Here is a 20,164-nt window from a genome sequence, read left to right as displayed (position 1 = left end):
ACACTGACTCAGAAAAAAGAAGGCCATTCTTCAGGATATTCTTAAGATGCGACACTATATAGTGGAAGACTTTCATTTAGTAATAATTTTACAGTGTACTATGGTCTTTAACCTCAGAACACTAGTTTTGTGAACTTCTGGGGAGAGGTGTGTAGCACTAGAAAGCCGCTGAATGATCAGTGTAGAAGTCTATCTTATTGTCAGCCTATAGTGGATGTAATATGGCTTACAGAGTTCTGACAAATATTCCTAAGGACAGTCTTTTAAGTAAGATCAGTTATCAGCTACCAATGAACTAGCTCATTTTCCAAATACAATTATGTTGATCTCTCATTATTTATAGCATGGGTGGGGAACCTGCAGTCTATCCCATGTTACTAAACTTCACTTCCCCAACAACCTCAGCCAGGATGGACAGTGGTGAAGATGCACTGCAAGCAGTTGTAGTTCAGCAACTGTTTTTTGTCATTGTTTATACTCCCTGTGGTAGCTACCTGGTGAAAAGCAACCACAACATATTCTCAAAATTCCAACTACGCACACCAGCTAAGCTAAAAAAACCCCAAGTACTATAACCTTGTCTTATAAGGGATTTCCATTTTGATCATGTTGACTGCTTTTGCCTGCCCCTTTTCTGGCAATGCAATATATGGTCTGAGGTTTATAATTATCATTCCAAGTGGGGCTGCCTCCCTAACTTTTATAAAGGCCTTATTTTCCATTCTGTTTTGAATCATCTCCTACATGGAATCTGCCTTTTTCGCTGGAGCTTGGACAATGGGTCAATCTTGTCATGGAGCAATGCACCACAAATGGTTCCCAGTCCATCACTGCAAACAACAACTGAGCATATGTGACCATCTGAGTGCACCTGCTCACATTCAGCTTGCTTAGTGATGCAGTTTGAGTGGATCTCCCTAGATGCCCAGTCAAGATCCTGTGGTGCCTTCAAATTGTCTGTACTCGTGAATGATGACTTAGAGCCTTTCATGCACATATTTTTCAGTATCAGGCTTGGCAATGCCGTTTGGATGTGTTACTTTGGGAGATAAGAAGGATTATAACCAGCCATCTGAGGTGACTGACAGATATGACCTGGGACAGGTAATCAAAACGTAAGTCTTCATGCGGTTTTCCTAAATTTACCAGAATAGTGTTCTACTATTCTCTGCAATGTCCTTAAGGAATGAGGGGGAAGTTGGTTCATTGATAATTCAGTACTGGTGACTTTGGGTAAAGTTTAGACTGCTGTCAGGTTTCAGGGATGATATCAGGTTTTATGCTTATATTAAACCACCAGGAATCCAAATGACAATTTAGAACAGAGACTGACAAAATGGCCTCCCACTGTCATAATCTCTCTCCTGTCCACAAAAAAGCTGTGGTCACACATTGTAACCAACCCAAACATCCTTTCCCTGTCAATAGACTCATCTATGTACAGGCATCGAGCCACAGAGAATGCCGGTGCCTCATCCACAGAGCTGTGTCGCTGTGCTCCTCTCCCATCCCAGAGCCATCAGGAAATCATGTCACCCTTAATCTTATTGGGTTAATGGGTCACTACCCCAACAGAAAAGCAGACAAAAAATATACATACCAACTGAAAGTTTTTTGGTCATGCTTTCTATAGTTTTTGTAAAACTGGAGACAGCATAGTCAATGACAGAAGCATATGCTCTACACATTGACCAGACAACTATTTGATCAACCCATTGATAAAGGAAAAAGGAAGGAAAAAAAGAGGGCTGTGGGCACAAGGGATCTGGTCCCCATCACAGCCAAAAGAGGAGTAAAGGGCAGCAAAGAAGTCAGGATTTAGATTGAAGGGGACATTCCCACAGAAAAATGGCAGAACCAATGGGAGTCCCAAGATTGCTGGAACAGAAATGACTTTTGGGGCTGTCTCTCCAATGCACATCAAAATACCCTTTATAGACAACATGCAACATTTTAAAAGAGAATAGTAGAGAAAACACCACTTCTAGTTTGTAGCACATTAAGCTTTCCTCAGGCTACCTCAGTCGCAGGAGAAGATCCAGGCAGACACATGCAGATATGTGCTCAGGAAACAATTTGTAGGCTGTCCTCGTGCTGGGCTAGGAGGCTGTGGGGATCTGGGCTGAGTCTGTCATGCAGTGGCTGTGTTTTAGTCTTCCCAACTATGCAAAGGAAACTGGGAAGCTGTCATTTTTTCCCACCTTCTGCCTTTTTCTTTTCTTTTTTTTCCAACCCAATAGAATGTTGGTAAGAGGCTCAGGACTTTTGCTTATCCATCTGTCTGTCAGCGGGATACTCTCCAAAACCCAAAGAGAACAGGACCAAATGTGTTAGGAAAAAACAGCCAAAAAAAAAAAAAGAGTTTTTAAATGGGCTACAATTGGCAGGTGTGGAGAAAGGCATTTTTTAAAAATTCCACCAATGCATCCCTAGGAACAAGGCAGTCGGGCAGCTGCTCAGAATGTTTCCGACTGCTCCATTCTAAGCCCTCCTCCCTCATCTTCCTGGCCATGTGACCTAGAGCAGACATTATGCTGCCAGACCCATTCACACAAGCCACCTACTTTCCAAGGGGAAGGCAGGCAGGCAGACACTCCCACATGCGCATGCATGCACACACACACACACACACACACAGTGAGTTATGGGTTACTTGGTTACACAGAAGAAAATACAAACACTTCCTGTGGCCACTGCTGGTAAAGAGGTTGGAAAGGATTCCAGAAATCATTATCTACATGCGTTACCTACCTTGTTTTACTTTATTCCCCTATGGGGCAAGATTAAAAAAAAGCAGAAGTGCAACTGGAGTAGGGACCCCCATGAGCAAACTCAGAGGATGTTCTTACCTACTCCTTTCTGCAATTTGTCATGTATCTTCTGCATGGCTGGGGAAAGGAATGGTATGAAAACTACAGAGGAGGTAGAGGTGCTTTTGGTCACTAGCTTGCTTGACCCAGAGAGTATTAGCTGAGTGAGGGGATTTAGTTTAGCCTCAGACAAGACAGAGTCTCCTAAGGGCTAAATCTAACCCTCTCTAAGTTAGTTAATCTATTTAGGTTAGAACATTTGAATGACACTCTTCCCCTTCCCCTGAATTTTACTTCCCAGCCACCACCTTTTGTTTTATATCTTGTTTTCAGGAAGTGGCACAATTCACAAGAGATCTAAAGTAAATGCAAGTACAGAATCCCAGGAAACAGAGCTAATTTTAGTGGTCACCTGAAGTCTGCTAATAATAGGTAGTTTTGCAAACACACATATAATGTTGTACACATATAATTATACGATGGACAAATGTGTTTTCCTCTGCTTTTTATATACTGCACTTCCAAAGTACTCCCATTATGGTAAATCCTGAGTCAATATACACTTGATCTTAACAAAAATGTATTGAGGGAACACGTGATGTAGCCTCTGTCTCTTGGGAAGTAGATGATTCATAAAGTTAAGCTATTTACCATCTCTGCTGCACAACTGAGTTGCTTCAGCCAAAGGGTATAATGTATTCACATTTAAAGATGGCTGTTCTCTTCCTAGAGAGGAGTTTTGTGAGATATTCCGGGCCAAAGAGAAATCGACAGGCAAGCTTTATACTTGCAAGAAGTTTCTGAAAAGAGATGGGCGCAAAGTGCGAAAGGCAGCCAAGAATGAGATCATCATCCTGAAGATGTGAGTGGTGAAGGTTGATTCCAACAGATCCCAGATTCTGTGCTTCCTTGGCTGCTTTACTGCTGTATTTCTTTAGCTACTCTCTCAGAGTTCCCCAAACTGATGTCCCCCAGATGAGTTGGATGACAACTTCCAAAATACTCAGCCTGCTTAACAAATTGCCTAAGGATGATGGTAGTTGTAGTCCAACACTACCACAGTTAATAAGCACTTCCAGCCATAATATAATTCTTTTCTTAAAGTATTGTGTTGTTATATGCTAGCACATCCTGGTATATGATTCTGGCTAACATAGCAAACTTCCCCATGTCCTGGATTGTTCATTTAGCATATATGTGTTCAAGTAATACAGGCACCCCCACAGCATCACTTTTGGGGGCTAATAGTATGTTTGAAGCATAACTTGCGGTACAACTTTTTCCAATTGCAGCTCATGGGTACAGAATATATATGATGAAGCCATTGGCAAAGTCTTCTGTTGCCACACAAGTGAGAAGTTTTGTTTTCTTTTTTTGACCAAAGGAACTTTAGATGTCTTGCCTAATACTATTCATTGCTTAACCCTTGGAGCTACAAATGTTCAATTTAATTCTTTTTCTACATGGAATGCAGCTACAGTTAACTCTAATAGTTATTCAGGGACAGTCGTTGCATCTTTCTCCAGGGTTCAGTTAAAGTGGCATCCACCTGTCCCTGAGCCAGCCAAAAACCATGTCAGCAGGATATTTGCTACCCCACTGCCAGTTCCTATCCTGCCTCTATAAGTCTCTCTCCTGCTCCCCCCCAGATGGTGGTGCCCTGATTTTGTATGCGTAAGGCATGTTCACCACTGGTCAAACCTCTGGCATTGCTATCCACCCCCATTCTAAACTTCTCCATGAAAAAACACCCCTGCCTTAGGGGTATAAGAGAAATATTATTCACACAGTACAACATTTCAGAATAGATGTTGATAAGCTGAGAAGGATTCCAAAAACAAATGCGAAGATGAGAAAAACACTTGAAAGCTAATACTATAAAGCAAGATTAAAGGAACCAACATGCTCCAGAGAGGATTAAATATGAAATACAGTTTTCAGAAAGGGGCAGCAGTTTCTGCAGGTGTCAAGGGGGGTCAGGCTGATGAAAGCAGCACTGTAGTATCACAACACAAGCCCCCACGCCTTTTGTATGTGATGAAACAGCAGAATTCTGCAGACACTGCTGGAAAAATTATTTATCATATCCATTAACAATGGAACAAGTTGTATGGCTCCAATTATGCAAAAACAGATTTAGGCGAGATATGACATCCTAACTAAAAAACAGTAAATGAATACAAGGGGAGTTGACAGTTTTCATGAGAAGACTGAGCAGGTATCTGACTCTGGCTTTATGTTTCTGCCTAATAGTAGACCCTTGAACTAGCCTTTCTCTTTTCCTACAGGGTAAAGCACCCCAACATTCTACAACTGGTGGATGTATATGTTACCCGGAAAGAGTATTTCCTCTTCCTGGAGCTGTAAGTAGGTGTTACATGAAACTGAACTCCTAAGATGACCCACAGGGTTCCTCTTCTCATTCGGCCAGGGCCATAGGATTATGATGCTGAACTTTGGGCCCCCTCGATCCCAGTACACAGCGTGGTTTCTCAGGCATTTATCAGAAACTCCTTGAATGTTCATGACACCATCTAGAAGGGGAAGGGGGACCTCACTAGTATTATAATTTCTGTTCACTACGTAGCTCAGTAGCACAGTTTTTGCTTTGTGTGAAAAAAAAATCCCTGGGTCAATCCCTGGCATTTTTAGGTAGTACTGGGAAAGATGCTGTTGTGGTAACAATTATCATGTTATACCAGATTAGATGGATTCAGACAAAGGAGGTTGTTGTGTTCCACTCCTTATTGCAAACCCAGTTTGCAGTGATGTACTCTCAGGAAGCCGCTTATATCCACTGTAGATTTGTAATACTGGATAATGCAATCTTGGTTGTCCAATTTCCCTCTTACTTTTTGTCTGTTCTCTTATTTGTAGGGCCACTGGTCGAGAGGTATTTGATTGGATCTTGGACCAAGGATACTACTCTGAGCGTGACACTAGTAATGTCATCAGACAGGTCTTGGAGGCTGTGGCATACCTGCATTCACTGAAGATCGTACATAGGAATCTCAAGGCATGTTGGATCATCTCCCTCTAACCTGTGTCAATTATTGGCTGTACCTTCTTGTCTCTTGTATTCTTCCTTCCATTTAGAAGTCCATTTAAACAATTAAAATTTCCTCCTTTGCTCCCTTTTTCCCCCTGACTTCAGAAGGACATCCTATGTATGATGCTATATATACATAGTTGAAGGAACGGATAGAAACATCCATTTCAAATATTAAGCCTTTTACTTTTCCCAGAAGCTTGGAGTGATTGTGGAGACATATAAGCATACACATACACTAATGCATACATGTAGAAGGGAACAGTGCTCCCATTCAGCAGTTTTATCCACTTGCCTTCATTCTTTCATCCATGTACTCATTCTCTTTCCACTGTTTCTGCAGCTAGAAAATTTAGTATATTACAACCGCCTGAAGAACTCTAAGATTGTGATCAGTGACTTTCACCTGGCCAAGTTGGAGAATGGGCTCATCAAAGAACCTTGTGGAACCCCTGAATATCTAGGTAAGTGATGGCGTAGCAAAGACAACCAGGGCAACATTACAGTGAATAAACTGTAGAAACAGAAGAAAACCCGGCTGTATCTAAGCAAAGACCTACTTCTCATTGTGACCAACCAGATGCCTATAAGAAACTCATAAGCATAAAAATCCTTCCCCTGTTATTGTTTTATAGCAACTTTATATACATTATCTTCTGCCTTGCTGCTTGACCATGAGTTCCCCATTTTTGCCACAGATATTTTTTGCAGAGAGGAAAAACAGTAATCTTTGACATTGTTGCATATCATTGACATGCAGTGTGGTCCCTACAGATTCTTTCAGTGAGAATGCAGCCTGTGACACAAAAACATTGCTCTAAATATGGTTGGTTTAGTGCAAATGACATTTTTCAAGATAGGGAGCAACCTCCATATATTCCAAACCTATCTGCACAGAGATGCATATGTTATACTTCAGTTATATACACTTTAAACATACAACTTGTAATCTGTAAAAAGGTGTGAGAAGATTTAGGTGCAAATGACTCCTAACACGGATTTTAAATGTTTCTGAAATTAATAAATGCTTAAGGATACAACTTTACCTCTATATCACAATTCCATATCTGTCCCACAAAATGTCTTATATATGGAAATTTAAGATACCAATAAGGAAGATTTTAATGTACCTTCATTACATTCATTCTCTATGTATGGATAAGTATACATACATTCAGATATATAAATTCTTACAATAGCATTTTGAAAGGGCATTAAGTTCGGCAGCATTGTGAGTTTAATTTAGCCCTGCCAAGATACGTTTCCTGAAATGTTATCTACTGAAATTTGTTAAGTCATTGTAATGGGTTCAGAGAAACATACGCTTGTCCTCAGGATAGTTCTCATCTTCCACAATTGTTCTTTCAGCTCCTGAAGTGGTAGGGCGCCAACGATACGGGCGGCCTGTGGACTGCTGGGCTATTGGTGTGATCATGTACATTCTGTAAGTAAAGAGGGATCATATTGGTGACTGGGAGGGAAAGGAGGAAGGTCCAAAACATAAAACAGAATGGACATCAGGAGAAAAATATGGAAAAAAGAAATAGAAATAGAAGGTACTTATGAAAGGAGCAGTATAAGCCCACTAGTATATGGCTATAGCAGCTGAGACCTTCTCCAAATGTGTTGGGATTCCAGTTTTTAGAATTACCAACCAGCAGCTGCATTGGCCACTCTGGCTGAGAATTTGAAGAGCAAATCCACTATATCCAGAGGAAGTCTAATCTGCACTCCTATCTCTGTGCTATAGCTTGTCAGGAAACCCACCCTTCTATGAGGAAATGGATGAGGATGATTATGAGAACCATGACAAGAACCTGTTCCGCAAGATCTTGGCTGGAGACTATGAATTTGATCCTCCTTATTGGGATGATATCTCACAGGCAGGTAAGGCTCTATGAATATTGGAGGGGGGATAAAAAAATTGCACACTGTGGCCCAAATTGTTAAGGGCAAATCAAGCTCACTGAGGTTCTTAGTTCAGCCTTCCTCATCATGGCACCCTCCAGACTATAATTTCCAATACTCCCAGGCCACTATCTTTCCGGCAATTTTTAACAGAAAGATTGTGGCCTCCCAAGGCTGTTTCTTGTGTACAAAGGAAGTCAATCATACTAAATTACTTCTGTGTAATATCTCTTTTGGGCTGAAAGACACACAAGTTATTTGTTTTATGAACTGATGGTCCCTTCAGAATCTCTGTGTTGCAGAGCATAGCAGCATTTGCTGTGACCTCCAACTGATGCCATCAAGAAGTCACTTTCCTCCTTTCTTTTCTTTAGCTAAGGACCTGGTGGCCCGTCTGATGGAGGTGGACCAAGACCAGAGAATTACAGCGGAAGAGGCTATTTCTCATGAATGGTGAGAGCCCTTTAGCTGCTCCATAGAAAAAAAGAGCTTTAAAGCCAAGTACAGAGACACATGATGCCAAGAAAGATGAATAGAGAAGTTATAAAGTACCACTTCTCCATGTTCAAAAGGACAGGTCATGATGTTTCAGATTTCATAACATTTACAATGTGAATTGCTTTGTACTGAGAGCAGGGTAACTGCTGCCTGTAGCCTTCCCATTCAGGACCTACAACCTAGGCCAGTAAGCAAAGCAAAGTAAGAAATTTAGACTAAGGAGAGGCTATGACCAAGTGACATAATTGACTGCTATTTTTTTCTTTTGTCCCTAGGATTTCTGGTAATGCAGCTTCAGACAAGAATATAAAAGATGGAGTATGTGCTCAGATTGAAAAAAACTTTGCCAGGGCAAAATGGAAGGTAAAGTATGGCCAGCAAGAGCCTTCTCTAGCAAAACGTATGATAGCCTCACTCAGAATTTGAGGAAATGCCTCCAGAATATTTCAATCTCTATGAAAATCCATGTGTGAATTTAGTTCTTTCAGAGAACTAAATCTATATGAAAGAATTAGACCTCACCACAGATGGATAAGAAATTAAAATACCTTAGTCCTCACAATGCTTATAATATCTGAACAATAGTGTGATAATACGTTGTGGATAGCTGTACTTGCCTGATTAGCTGGCAGTACCTAGCTGACTTTGGCTGCCCTTGAAAAGCTAAGCAGGGGTCAAACCTCCTTATGATCTGACCGAAGACTATTAGGAAATACCAGATTTGGACCCTGACTGAAAAAGATTTCTATACATTCTGTTCCTTCTAGGGTGGCATTTCTCAAACTTAGCAACTTTAAGATGTCTGGCCTTTAATTTCCAGAATTCCCCATCCAGCTTTGCTGGCTGGGGAATTCTGGGAGTTGAAGTCCACTCATCTTAAAGTTGCCAAGGTTAAGAAACACTACTCTAGGGTATCCCACAGTTGCAGCTGCATGACTCTTTCCATAGCCTTCCGCAGAAAGGGAGGGTTAGAGATTGACTGATAATTATCCAATACAGGGAGATCCAGAGAAGACTTTTCCATAGGCAGGGACTATGACTCCCAGAATTTCCCAGACTGTGTCTAGAAAATCTTGGTGTTATGGTTCCAAACTTTAGACTACTAGGTTCAAGAATGCTGAGATTTCAGAAACCCTGCCGAAGTCAGCTATGAAGCTTGCTGAGTGGCTTGAACAAACTGCATCTCACAGCTTAACTTCTATATCATAAAGTAATGTACAGTGCAGTACAATCATGCAGCCTTGAAATTATAACAGGAAATGATAAACAGGAAATTTTCAATTGAAGCAACAAAAAAATTATTTTAATTAAATAATGAGTAATTTTTATTTAGTTAAATGGATTCATTTAATTAGTGATAGCAAGGATGGGCAACTTTTAGGCAGGCTGACTTGCTCGAAGCTGTAAAACATTGTTAGACTAATGTGTAGCAGAGCACAGAATCTTTATTCTGGTCAAGTTCAAGGAAGAAGAAAAGCGGGGGGGGGGGAGGGAACCAACAACCTAAAGCCCAATCATAAATCTAATGTCACAAATGTCAGCCAACAAGAGTTTCCAGGAGTTATAAAAAAAAGAAACATAAAGAACACAGCAACACAGAGCAAGAATAACTATAGTTAAAAAAAAATTTTAAACTCTGTTACTGTAGATAAAAGGGAGAGTGCTATTACACCTCCTTCTAATGATTTAATGATTTGTATAGCCTATCTCTTTTGTTTTCTAGGACTCTTACATTTGTTCTTCAGGAGTTTAATTTTATTTTCTGAATTTTTTAGGCTGAGTGGTCTACCAAGTTTCTCTAAATCATAGCTAATAGTATAGTCTGAGTAAAAAACTGATTACTCTGCATTCTGAACCAAATAATAAATTCTGTCAGTTCTCTGTGACACTGAAATCTCCTGAGCAAGCATTATTTCCCATGTGATTCATCCAATGATATTTCTATAGTTATTCCATTAATTTCTGTAGCTCTCCAATTTGGCAATGACCACAGTGCTGATCTAACTTCATGTTCTAGTACTATAGGCTCTTATAAATAGGAAATATCATCTAAAGTATCTTGGATGTTGACATATCTACTGCAGAATATCAGTATACTCCTTGTCTGATCTTCTTACAATCAATTATTGTATGTCCATTAGTGTTCTTTAGCATACTTATTCAAGCTTGTAACTTCCTTCTGAGTTCAGAGATCTTTCAGAAGACTTTACTTGTTTTTCCATATCAGTTTTCATCTTTGATGTCCTCACAGATGTCATTGTAATACTGACTTTTGTTTCTTCTAACAGCTCTCTGAAATTCTTTATTTAAGTTCTTTCCTGAGAATATTGTCTTTTTTGGCCTTGGCTTCTCTTCTCCTTTTGGCAATTTCCACCACTTTTTTGTGACAATCCAGTTTTCTGTCTTTGGTTTCTTGGTCTTTGGCATTCTATTTTCACATTTATCCTTAACACTTCTTTGATTTCATTCTGTAGTTCCTCTGGTTCTCTTTCAATGAGGTTCAGAATTTCAAAGCAATTCCTGATGTTTTCCTTGAAAATGGTGTGCATATGCCAAGATCATATTGTAGAAGCTGTTCTTCGATTTTATCTTAACTTGGAACTTGTACATGAGCAGTTTGTACTCTGTTCCACATTCAGCCCCTGGCCATGTCTTTGATGATATAATTGAGTTCTTCCACATCCTAGTACAAATAATACAGTCAGTTGGATTTCAGAGGGTTCCATCTGGTGATGTCCATGAACATAGGCATCATTTTGGTTGTTTGAAGAATGCGTTACCAATTGAGAAATTACTGGATTGGTAAAAACTGATACATTGTTCTCCTACTTCATTTCTGTTTCTTAGGCCATTCAAGTCCAACTGCATTTTTTTCCTTGCTATTTCCAACTTTGGCATTCCAGGACCCAACCACAGCAGCACATCTTGCTTGCATATTCTGTTGATTTGAGATTGAACTTAACCATAAAAGTCATCGACCTCCTCTTCTGCATCAGTGGTTGGAGTATAAACTTGGATAACTGTTATATTATAGGATTGTCCACAAACTCTAATCGATACTCTTCAGTCATTGATTGCATTGTACTCAAATACTGTCTTTGCTATACCCTTCTGGATTATGAAAATAATGTTGTTCCTTCTTTGTTTTTATGTTCTGAGTAGGAAACAGTATGATTTTTCTGACTAAAAGTGTCCAGTCTCAGTCCATTCACTTTGCTGATGCCTAGGATGTCAATTGTAGTTGATTCATTTCATCTTTCACTGTGTTGAACTTTCTTATGTTTATGCTTCTTATGTTTCATGTTTCCACTGTAATTCTTTCCAGCTTCAGATTCTCTTTTTCTGAATGGCAACATCACCAACTATACATCCTGAAGACTTTAATCTGAGTCATAAATACCAGCCATATTCTGAAAGGTATACGACTGGTATTTAAGTTCTCCCTCAGTAGTATGTTGAGTACCATCCAATCTGTACTCCAACAACAGTCCCTTTATCTTGTGGTTTCCTTGGTAAAATGCAGGAGTAGTTTAGTTTTGCTGTTTCTCCTATGATTACTACCGACATTTTAATTGTTTTCCTCTCTTATCACATTAAAATTCAAATTGAAAATTACAACCTGCTGGGGGCTATATCCAAGGTTTTCAGGAATCATATATAATTCTGGGATCTTAGGCTGTACTCTCCCAGCTTAAGGGCATATGAGAAAGAATTCATACATTTTTAAAGAAATCATTTATATTTTATATCAATCCATCAACCACTGGAATAATTTCTGGAGAAAATATTCCCCAGGAATGACTAACCTTATAGACAGTATACAGAACCTTCCAAAAGAAATTATTTCTCACCTGAATGATGTGAAGAATATATTGCTAGATCAAGCATTTTTATTAACCTAGTACTTACAAGTTATTAATACTTCTTATATTACTAATATACATTTTAAGTCTTTTATAGTAATTGCATGTTCCCTGCACATTTATCTCTTACTATGCCTTGTTTGATTTTTATTAACCTTAATAATTCAATGTCTTTAATCCCTCTATTAATATTCATTTTCTGTCTCTTTCCTTTATGGGATTAAAAATGGCACTTGATTAAAAAAAAGTATCTAAAAAACTTAAATTGAATGACAGCCATACATTTCAATTTCTAAAGACTGCTCGTTGGACTAATCATCATCAGATAAAGTACAAATCACAATACAGTAATTTGTCGTGCCTTGTTGCTTGCTTTCTGATGCTTTTACCCTTGAGGATCTATTATAGACCCATTCTTTTCTCAAGTGTTTATCTGCAGTCACAGACACTGACAACACATTTAAAAATAAAATGTAGAACTTCCAGTGTGAATACATCAAGGTTATTTTTTAAAAAGCCAAGAGATCTGTGGGGTTGTGAATTCTGAACTGGTGTTATGAAACAGTAAGGAGACATGAGATCTCAAAACCATCTTTCTCTTGGCAACCCACAGAAAGCTGTCCGAGTGACCACAATGATGAAGAGACTCCGAGCGCCAGATCACGCAGATGCAGCCAAGCCAACCCCTCCTGCTGCTGCTACAGCAGATGGTGCTGCTACCACAGAGCCCACCAGCACCCCGCAGGCTAAACCTGAAGCAGACAACACAGCTCCAACAACTGAAGCTGCCCGGGTCACCCCAGTGGTATCAGCCCCTGCAGAAGGAAACCCAGAGGGAAAAACATCCACAGCTCCAGCAACTAAAGCAGAAACGTCAACAGTGACATCGGCAGGTCCAGCGACTTGTAATGGGGAAGGAAGCACAGCCCCTAGTGCCACCCCCGAGTCCTGGAATGAGGAGACTGGCTGAGTCAGAGAGGAGCCAAGCAAGGGCAGGATTGTACCTCTCTGTGTTGTATCTCTTTTTGTAAATAATCACCGGCATGGTCCCCCAAACTGTCCTGGCTTCCCAATCGTTCCCTCTGTGCGTGGCTGTCAGTTTGTCTCACTCTGTGTCTCTCCAGCAGAGTTTCTATTTTTTATGTGACACAGTCCAGAGTGACCCTGGCGGGCTCCAGTAAACAGATGCTGTGGAGGCCCCAACCACTGCATGACACTCGCTCTTTTCTCTCCACCCCTTCCCCTTTTCTTCTGTTGCTTTCTTTTTCTTTAGTGAATTTTATTTGTTTTGTCAGTACAACTGACCTAAGGGTACTTTTACTTTATGCATTCCTGAGACCACTTTTAAGACTCCCATCTTCCCAGACATTCTCAGTCAGTCAATCACTCGCTATCCAATTTCTTGGCTCTTCGGGCCTCGCCAGAAGAAGCTGAGGCAAGCAGATGAAACACAGAAACATATTCTTCAGCTGACCCATCTGTTGTTATACTATAGGGATATAGTAAATCAAAGGTCCTTGCCAAACTGCTAAGGTTTAATTGAGTGTTATAGAAGTTAATACAATACCATAGTTACCTGAATAGACCTACTCAGTAGAAAATGTATATAGAGTTCACATGTTCAGCTGCTGTTCAGAACTTCTGTTGCATTTTTGCTCCATGTCAGCTTAATGGTTGTCTATGTATGGTGTGGGTGTGTGTGCATGTGTGTGTGGGTGTGTGTGTGTGTGTGAGAGAGAGAGAGAGAGAGAGAGAGAGAGATCTTCCATAGATCTATTATTTGTGAGGATTATTTGTGTCTTTTTTCTGGACAGGTGAAATTTTTAAGTATCACTTGTGGGTAGGCTGAGGTAAGGAAGATAAAAGATACCTAAGATATTATTTTACCTAAGGATTCAGGATAGGCAGTTATGTTGCATGATTGTAGATTATGTAAATCAGGAAGATGGAACTCCAGGTTATTAGCAATAGTGGTTGGAATAAGAGCAACCATAGGATACACGTAACATGAATTAGTGCCAATTAGCATTGCAGCAGAGACAGACGGTTCACAACTTGACAGAATCCTACTGGCAAATTCCATAGGGGTTCCACCTCAATGAACACTTATGTAAACCTTACTTATATTATGGAAGGAACAGAATCACTTGCAAATAGAAGTATACCAGTCAGTGTTAGGTAGAGAGACCAAATACAAATGAAAATGAGATTCTTTACTTTTATTGTACAAACGGCTAATTTTCTGCAAACAGACCTTTTTTTGCACCTATCTGAATTCCTTCAGTGACAAAACTTAAATATGTTATTAGGTGGAAATACAGCTTTTAAGTGGAACTGAGTTTCAAAAACCAAAACGATGACAGTCTACAGGAGCAGACAACTTTGTGGGGCAGAACATATACAAAGAAAAGAATTGCAGGAATAAGTGGGTTCAGGAGAGACATGCTGTGTTGGTACAAAAGGTAAAGACACTCATACACACTAATCACTTCCCATAAGTGTCTCCTCCTAAACTGCACTAGGCAAAGAACTAATTTGCCAATAGGTAATGGCAAAAGAATATATTCCTTTTCCTTTTATATGTTATATTCCAAAAGTTAGCATTCCTGAGCCAGAATAAACATTGCAATTTTTGGAATTATTGCTATTTCCCATCTATCAGAGATGAAGATGATACTCTGCTTTCAAAAATATTGTAAATGTATATAAAATATTAATAAATAGGTTTACAGAATTCCTGTCCATAAAGGATATTTTTTCAGTTGTAAACAAATATGAGAGAATGACACGGACGCAGCATCTGTTACAAGAGTCTGAGAGCATTATCCTACACATACGCGTTAAGTCATTTTGACAAACACAGCAACAAGTGTACAAAATGCGTACATTTGAAAAGTCTCAGAGAAATTATGTGATTCTAACGGGAAAAGCATGCTGTTTTTCTCAGCAAGGGTATTCTAATATTCTTGCAAGTAAAATTGCTGAGAGAAGAAACCCAATTTTTCCCCTCTTCAAAACATGTCATCTCTGCCATTTTTCAGTTCATTCCGTTCATAAACAAAGAAGAGACTAGAATTTTGGTGACATTTAGGATGTCACACATTTGGCATCACAGTATCACAGCTTTTCTTCTATGCAACTGATGAGAAAGAATCCCATGTCATGGATTTGCTCCTTTCTGGCAGGAGGATCTAACATCATAAGAAGTCTTTAACATTTATAAGAAACTGCGGGTGTGTGATATGATCCCCCTTAGAGTCTTCTCCTAATTCTTGATACATGGATAGCTTCTGGGCCTGTTTGGCAATACATGGAATGCCTGATTCAGCCCTGAGCACAGAACCAGCATACTGTTCCATCGTTGCTTCTGCTACTCCTAGATGTCTGTTGAGGTCAGTCCCACACAAATGGCCTATGGATTTAAGGTTTTTATGCACATGTACCTCATGAGATGGACCCCAACGGCCAAATGGGGTTTTTTCAGATATCCATATTGTCCATCTATAGAGGAGACTAGGCTATGGTTCCTGTTGTAGAATTCAGTGAGAGCCTCAACAAGGTTTCCCTTACTGTAAAATTTGGAGAAAGTCTGATTCACATATATAGTAATTATTTACTGAGTTTAAGCATCACATTATGCCAAAATACGGTTTGTTTTTTAGGTTAGTATATTGTGTGAATCCAGCTACTGTCCTTTGTAAAATATGATTTATGCTTTGGCATATGCAGAGTTTGTGATTTATTCACAAAACACAGCTTAGTGGCATGTGCAAACCCAATCCTTATGTAAAAATGCAATCCTATAATATCACCCATCTCAAAGTTGTTAGGCTTTCATAGCATACAATTCCTAAAACCATGTCAAAGCATTAGCAGTGACTACTTGGAACTTCAGTATGTTCATTTGCAAGCAAAGGCAGACTCCTAACAGCACATTTGGATTTAGGAGTACTTTGATTTCCAACTAAGATAGGAGGAGTACTTCTGATATCAGTTATTTGGGATGTAGAGATACAAGCTTTGGGGAGCCAGACATGTTTCCCAGAAATATAAGCACCTATATGAAAAGCTTAACTCCAGAATAATATTTCTTACAATGCTGCACCCAATGGCTGACATAGTTATGTAACAACCAAGAACCGGCTGGGAGCCACATGGGCTGATACAGTGGGAGGAACAGTCCGGAGAAGTCTCACCGATTTCTGTCTTCTAAGCTTTCGTGATGGCATCACCCACCAATAGTCAAGGACTATAGACTTTCGTTCCTGCTTCAAGTTAGTTCCTGAGCCCCCATAGGTGTTTTCTTTTCTCCAAAAGAAACTGTGAATCCCATATGACTGCTGAAGTGGGCAGCCACAATGGTTCTTCTGGCTAAAACAACAGCTTTGGGAAAGGAAATGCCTAGGAATTTATCATTTCATCTATGTGTGATTTGTGTATAGGCATAGCTAGTATGGCTTCATGTTGCATGCACTTGATAAAAGAGAGTCTATGATTTGTCATAGATACATATCTTCATTTTTTGGTATGCATATCCATGTCTCACATCAAACTTACACTGTGTGCATGTGTGTGTGTGTGTGTGTGAGAGAGAGAGAGTGTGTATTACTGATACAGCATTAAAAGATAGCCTTACAACTGTGTGGTTGTCACCTCTTAGAAAAATATTTAAGGAAAAAAACAGGCTCTTATGGTCTTTGTTGTTTGTTGTAAGACTGTTAGCTGTAAGACAGATTCTTAGATCTGCTGTGGTGTTCCATTGTACACTAGTTCTGCCTTTGAACATGCAACAGAGTAATTTAACTTATAACAAGTCCCAACATTGGCCCCCTTGTAATAAATACTGCCAATATTGACAATGGAACCTACAGCAGACTTGGTCCTAATTTGTCCTCTGTGTGACCATTTTGAAAATGAAAATGGTATACAGTACTCAGAAATGTACTTCAGCTACTGGCCAACTATAAAATCCTTATTCAAGGCTAAAGCAGTTTCACTGTTTTCTGACACAGCTTGTTCATAATAAAACATCTTGAGTGTTTTTTCAATATAATTTTGTATTGAGCAAATATTTATCTTTAATTTAGAAAAGTATAAACCTTTCCATTCATTATTTTAAAAACACATTAAAGAATAGTATAAACAAGATTGTTGTAGATTAGATTATAGATTGAGGAATATTTAGTTTGCTGTACACACAAATATCTCTAAATACCCAATCCCCATTCAGGTATTTGAAATTGATTGATCATGAACTCTCATTAATTTCAGGCAAGACTATACAGGATTTTTAGCTTTATTATCTCCACTTAATATTGTTTAATTGACCTTTCTTTTGAATAATAGCTGGTGAACTGCTCTGTTAATTAATGGGATTTTAGATTGGATTGAACTTCATTTTAAATGGGAATTATTATCTTGTGGTTGGCTGACTTTAGCATTAGGCTGTTTTGTAGTTTGGACTAGGGCTTGGGCAGTTCAGATGGCAATATATGAATATTGTGGGATCATTTCAGAACAAGAAACATAAGACTAGTGACACAATAATTTCAGAAGCATGGGTAACTACTAATTCTCATAATAAAAGCTGTACATTCCCCTTTAGTGCTTAGCAGTGATGTACCAGGGCCGGGTGCAGGGAATAAGGGGGGTGCTGCTGAAGACACAAGGAAATTAGCTGTGAGTGTGGAGTTGGGCCGCTGCTGCCCACACATGATCAGCTGTTTCGTGGTCGATGGTGGCACTGCAACAACAGAGGGGAAAAAATGTTCCTTCAAGTCAGCTTTGACTTCTGGGGACTGCCCCCTGGAGTTTTCTTGGGAGCTGTTTTTGGAAGGGGTTTGCCCTTGTCTGCTTAGCTAGCTTTGTGCCTAAGGCAGGACTAGAACCTGCTAGGTACACCACTAGCATTACTCAGTTGCTGGGAGGCTCACTTTAACTGTATCCAAAGGCAAGGGCGATTCCAGCTGCCATTTCTTTTCTTAATAGAAACCTATAGCCTTTTAAGAACAACGATATGCAGTTGTATGCTTTCCACATCGCTGCATCTGAAGGGTAATGGAAGCTGTTTCTATTAAGTTTGCTTGTTATAGACCTGTTCAAGACAGAGCCTGTCTCAGGAAAACAACTGTCATCCCATACATGAAATAGATGCACTCTCTCTTCCTTTCACTGGATCTTGTTATCCAAGACTTCATCCCACACAAGGCGCATGAACGGTAGTTTGGTTTTATGGAACAGTCTAAGGAATTGACCTCCCCAAGGTGAGGCCTTCTCAGCCACCTACCAGCCTCAGTTCCTGCCTTCAGCATTTTTTCTTTCTCCTCTCTTCACAAGTAGCTGCATGTTTGTATGTTTGAGTTCAGTCTATGAAACTGTTTTATTTCAACTACAGCCACCCAGAAATTCCTATGTAATTGCTGCACTGTACCACTGAAAAAATAAAGTCCCTGAAAAGAATAAACTGAGAGAACCTCTGCTTTTGCACTGTCTGTTTCTGTTTGCATATTATCCACTGTGTTTCCACTAGTAGGAACATCTCCAAACAGAGTTTTGCTCAATAAGGGGGGTGCCATAATGTAATTTGCTCTGAATTTCCCCCACCTCTGCAGTTCCATCCTCATTCCCAAGCTTCGAGAACAGCTTTTCAGGGATATAGAAAACTGCACTGAAAGGGGAAAATCAACAACAACAACAAAAAATATGGGTAAATCTACATGTTCTGCTTGCTGTGGCATGAACTTGCCCCACTAACTGTCAAGGGCATTTCCTCATGACAGAGCCTTCATCTCATTGCCAACCCACCTCTGAAGCAGCTGCTGGACACATGTCACTTTGAGGCATGTCAAGATTGAAAGGGGCTACTGTACCACAGGAGGAAACAGCACTCCCCAGCCTCCCCAACCCATGGCTTTGCTGCCACAACACCAAAGTCACAGGGAATATTCTGGACATCTGCCCAGGGGTCTTCTGAAAGCCCACGAGATACACTGGAAATCTCCACACAGACACCTTCAGCATTGTAGCACCTACGCAGTGGAGAGGGAATGGGCAGGTATACCATAGAAGAGCAAGTTGCAGACCCAGTTTGAAACACCTCGGCTGCCAGCACCCCTGTAGGGGATGGCAGCTGTAAAATCAGCTCCCCCCTGGAAATGGAAGTCATGAGAGCTCTGCAGCCAAAAGTCCCATACAGTATAGTAAAGCTGAAGAAGGTGTTCACTGCAGACAGCATCCTTTCCTACACAAGGGAAAGAAAACTGGAAGCAGCTCTTTGGCTGGCAAGATTCCTTCCCCGGTAGAGGAGAAGAAGACTTGCTTTCACTCCTACCCTCCCCCTGTGCCTGCAACCCACAGCAAGAAAAGTGAGACCAGAAAAGGTGGGGCTGGGTCTTGTCGTGTCTCCTTCTGTACATGGGTGGCAAGAGAAATACTAAGAAAAAAGTGATGGAAAATGGCTCTCTTGTTCTCTGATCCTACTGAGAGATCACTCCATAGGGTTGGAGGATTAATGGCAAAAGCCCTGCGTAACTTCTGCTGTCATTTATTGGAACCAAAAGCAATATTCCCAGAGAAACAGAGCCCTTATCCTGTACTGCCAGGCAGAACAAGGATTCCAAGTATGGTCAGCTCTTCGTTAAGCTGGGCTACTTTGATGCCGGTTCCTGTACTGGGTTACCGCCTTTAGTGCTACCATGCAGAAGACCCCTGTGGAAGGAAAACATTGGCCCCAGTCCGATATATGCAGATAAGGGGGACACAGCTACGACATGCATCTATTCTTTGCCAACAAATGAAATGGATCTTCTGCTTCTCCTCTAATTATTAGTGAGAGGAAGGGAAACTATTTTTTCCATCGTATTCCTCACTTTTGCATTTCAGCCCCACCCCTTTCAGTCTGGGAAAGAGTTTCTGTGGCACCATCTTATATTTCTCAAGCAAGCAAATAAATACATTCCTGTGTCCAAAATACAAAATGCAGATATCTTAATAGATATCCAGAGACTTTGTGCGTAATGGATCCCTCCTCTAATCCT

At 40.1% G+C, this 20,164-nt stretch overlaps 1 protein-coding gene across 1 annotated transcript; it reads left to right on the top strand.

Annotated features, from left to right (window-relative positions):
* The first annotated feature begins 1,020 nt into the window (after positions 1–1,020).
* CAMKV (CaM kinase like vesicle associated) lies at positions 1,021–13,176 on the top strand. The gene is given in 10 exon segments (XM_088134781.1): positions 1,021–1,115; positions 3,541–3,672; positions 5,099–5,173; positions 5,688–5,830; positions 6,207–6,323; positions 7,228–7,303; positions 7,610–7,746; positions 8,142–8,220; positions 8,541–8,628; positions 12,742–13,176. Coding segments are annotated over 10 exon segments (1,299 nt in total). The 3' UTR covers positions 13,099–13,176.
* The last annotated feature ends 6,988 nt before the right edge of the window (positions 13,177–20,164 follow it).

This window comes from Python bivittatus, unplaced genomic scaffold (genome assembly GCF_059951505.1).
Source record: "Python bivittatus isolate LINGU-HERP-01145 unplaced genomic scaffold, Pbiv_v1 ctg000080_np1212, whole genome shotgun sequence".
In the NCBI taxonomy this organism is placed as follows: domain Eukaryota; kingdom Metazoa; phylum Chordata; class Lepidosauria; order Squamata; family Pythonidae; genus Python; species Python bivittatus.
Note: the sequence above shows the minus strand (reverse complement) of the source record. Positions and strands in the feature narration are given on the sequence as shown.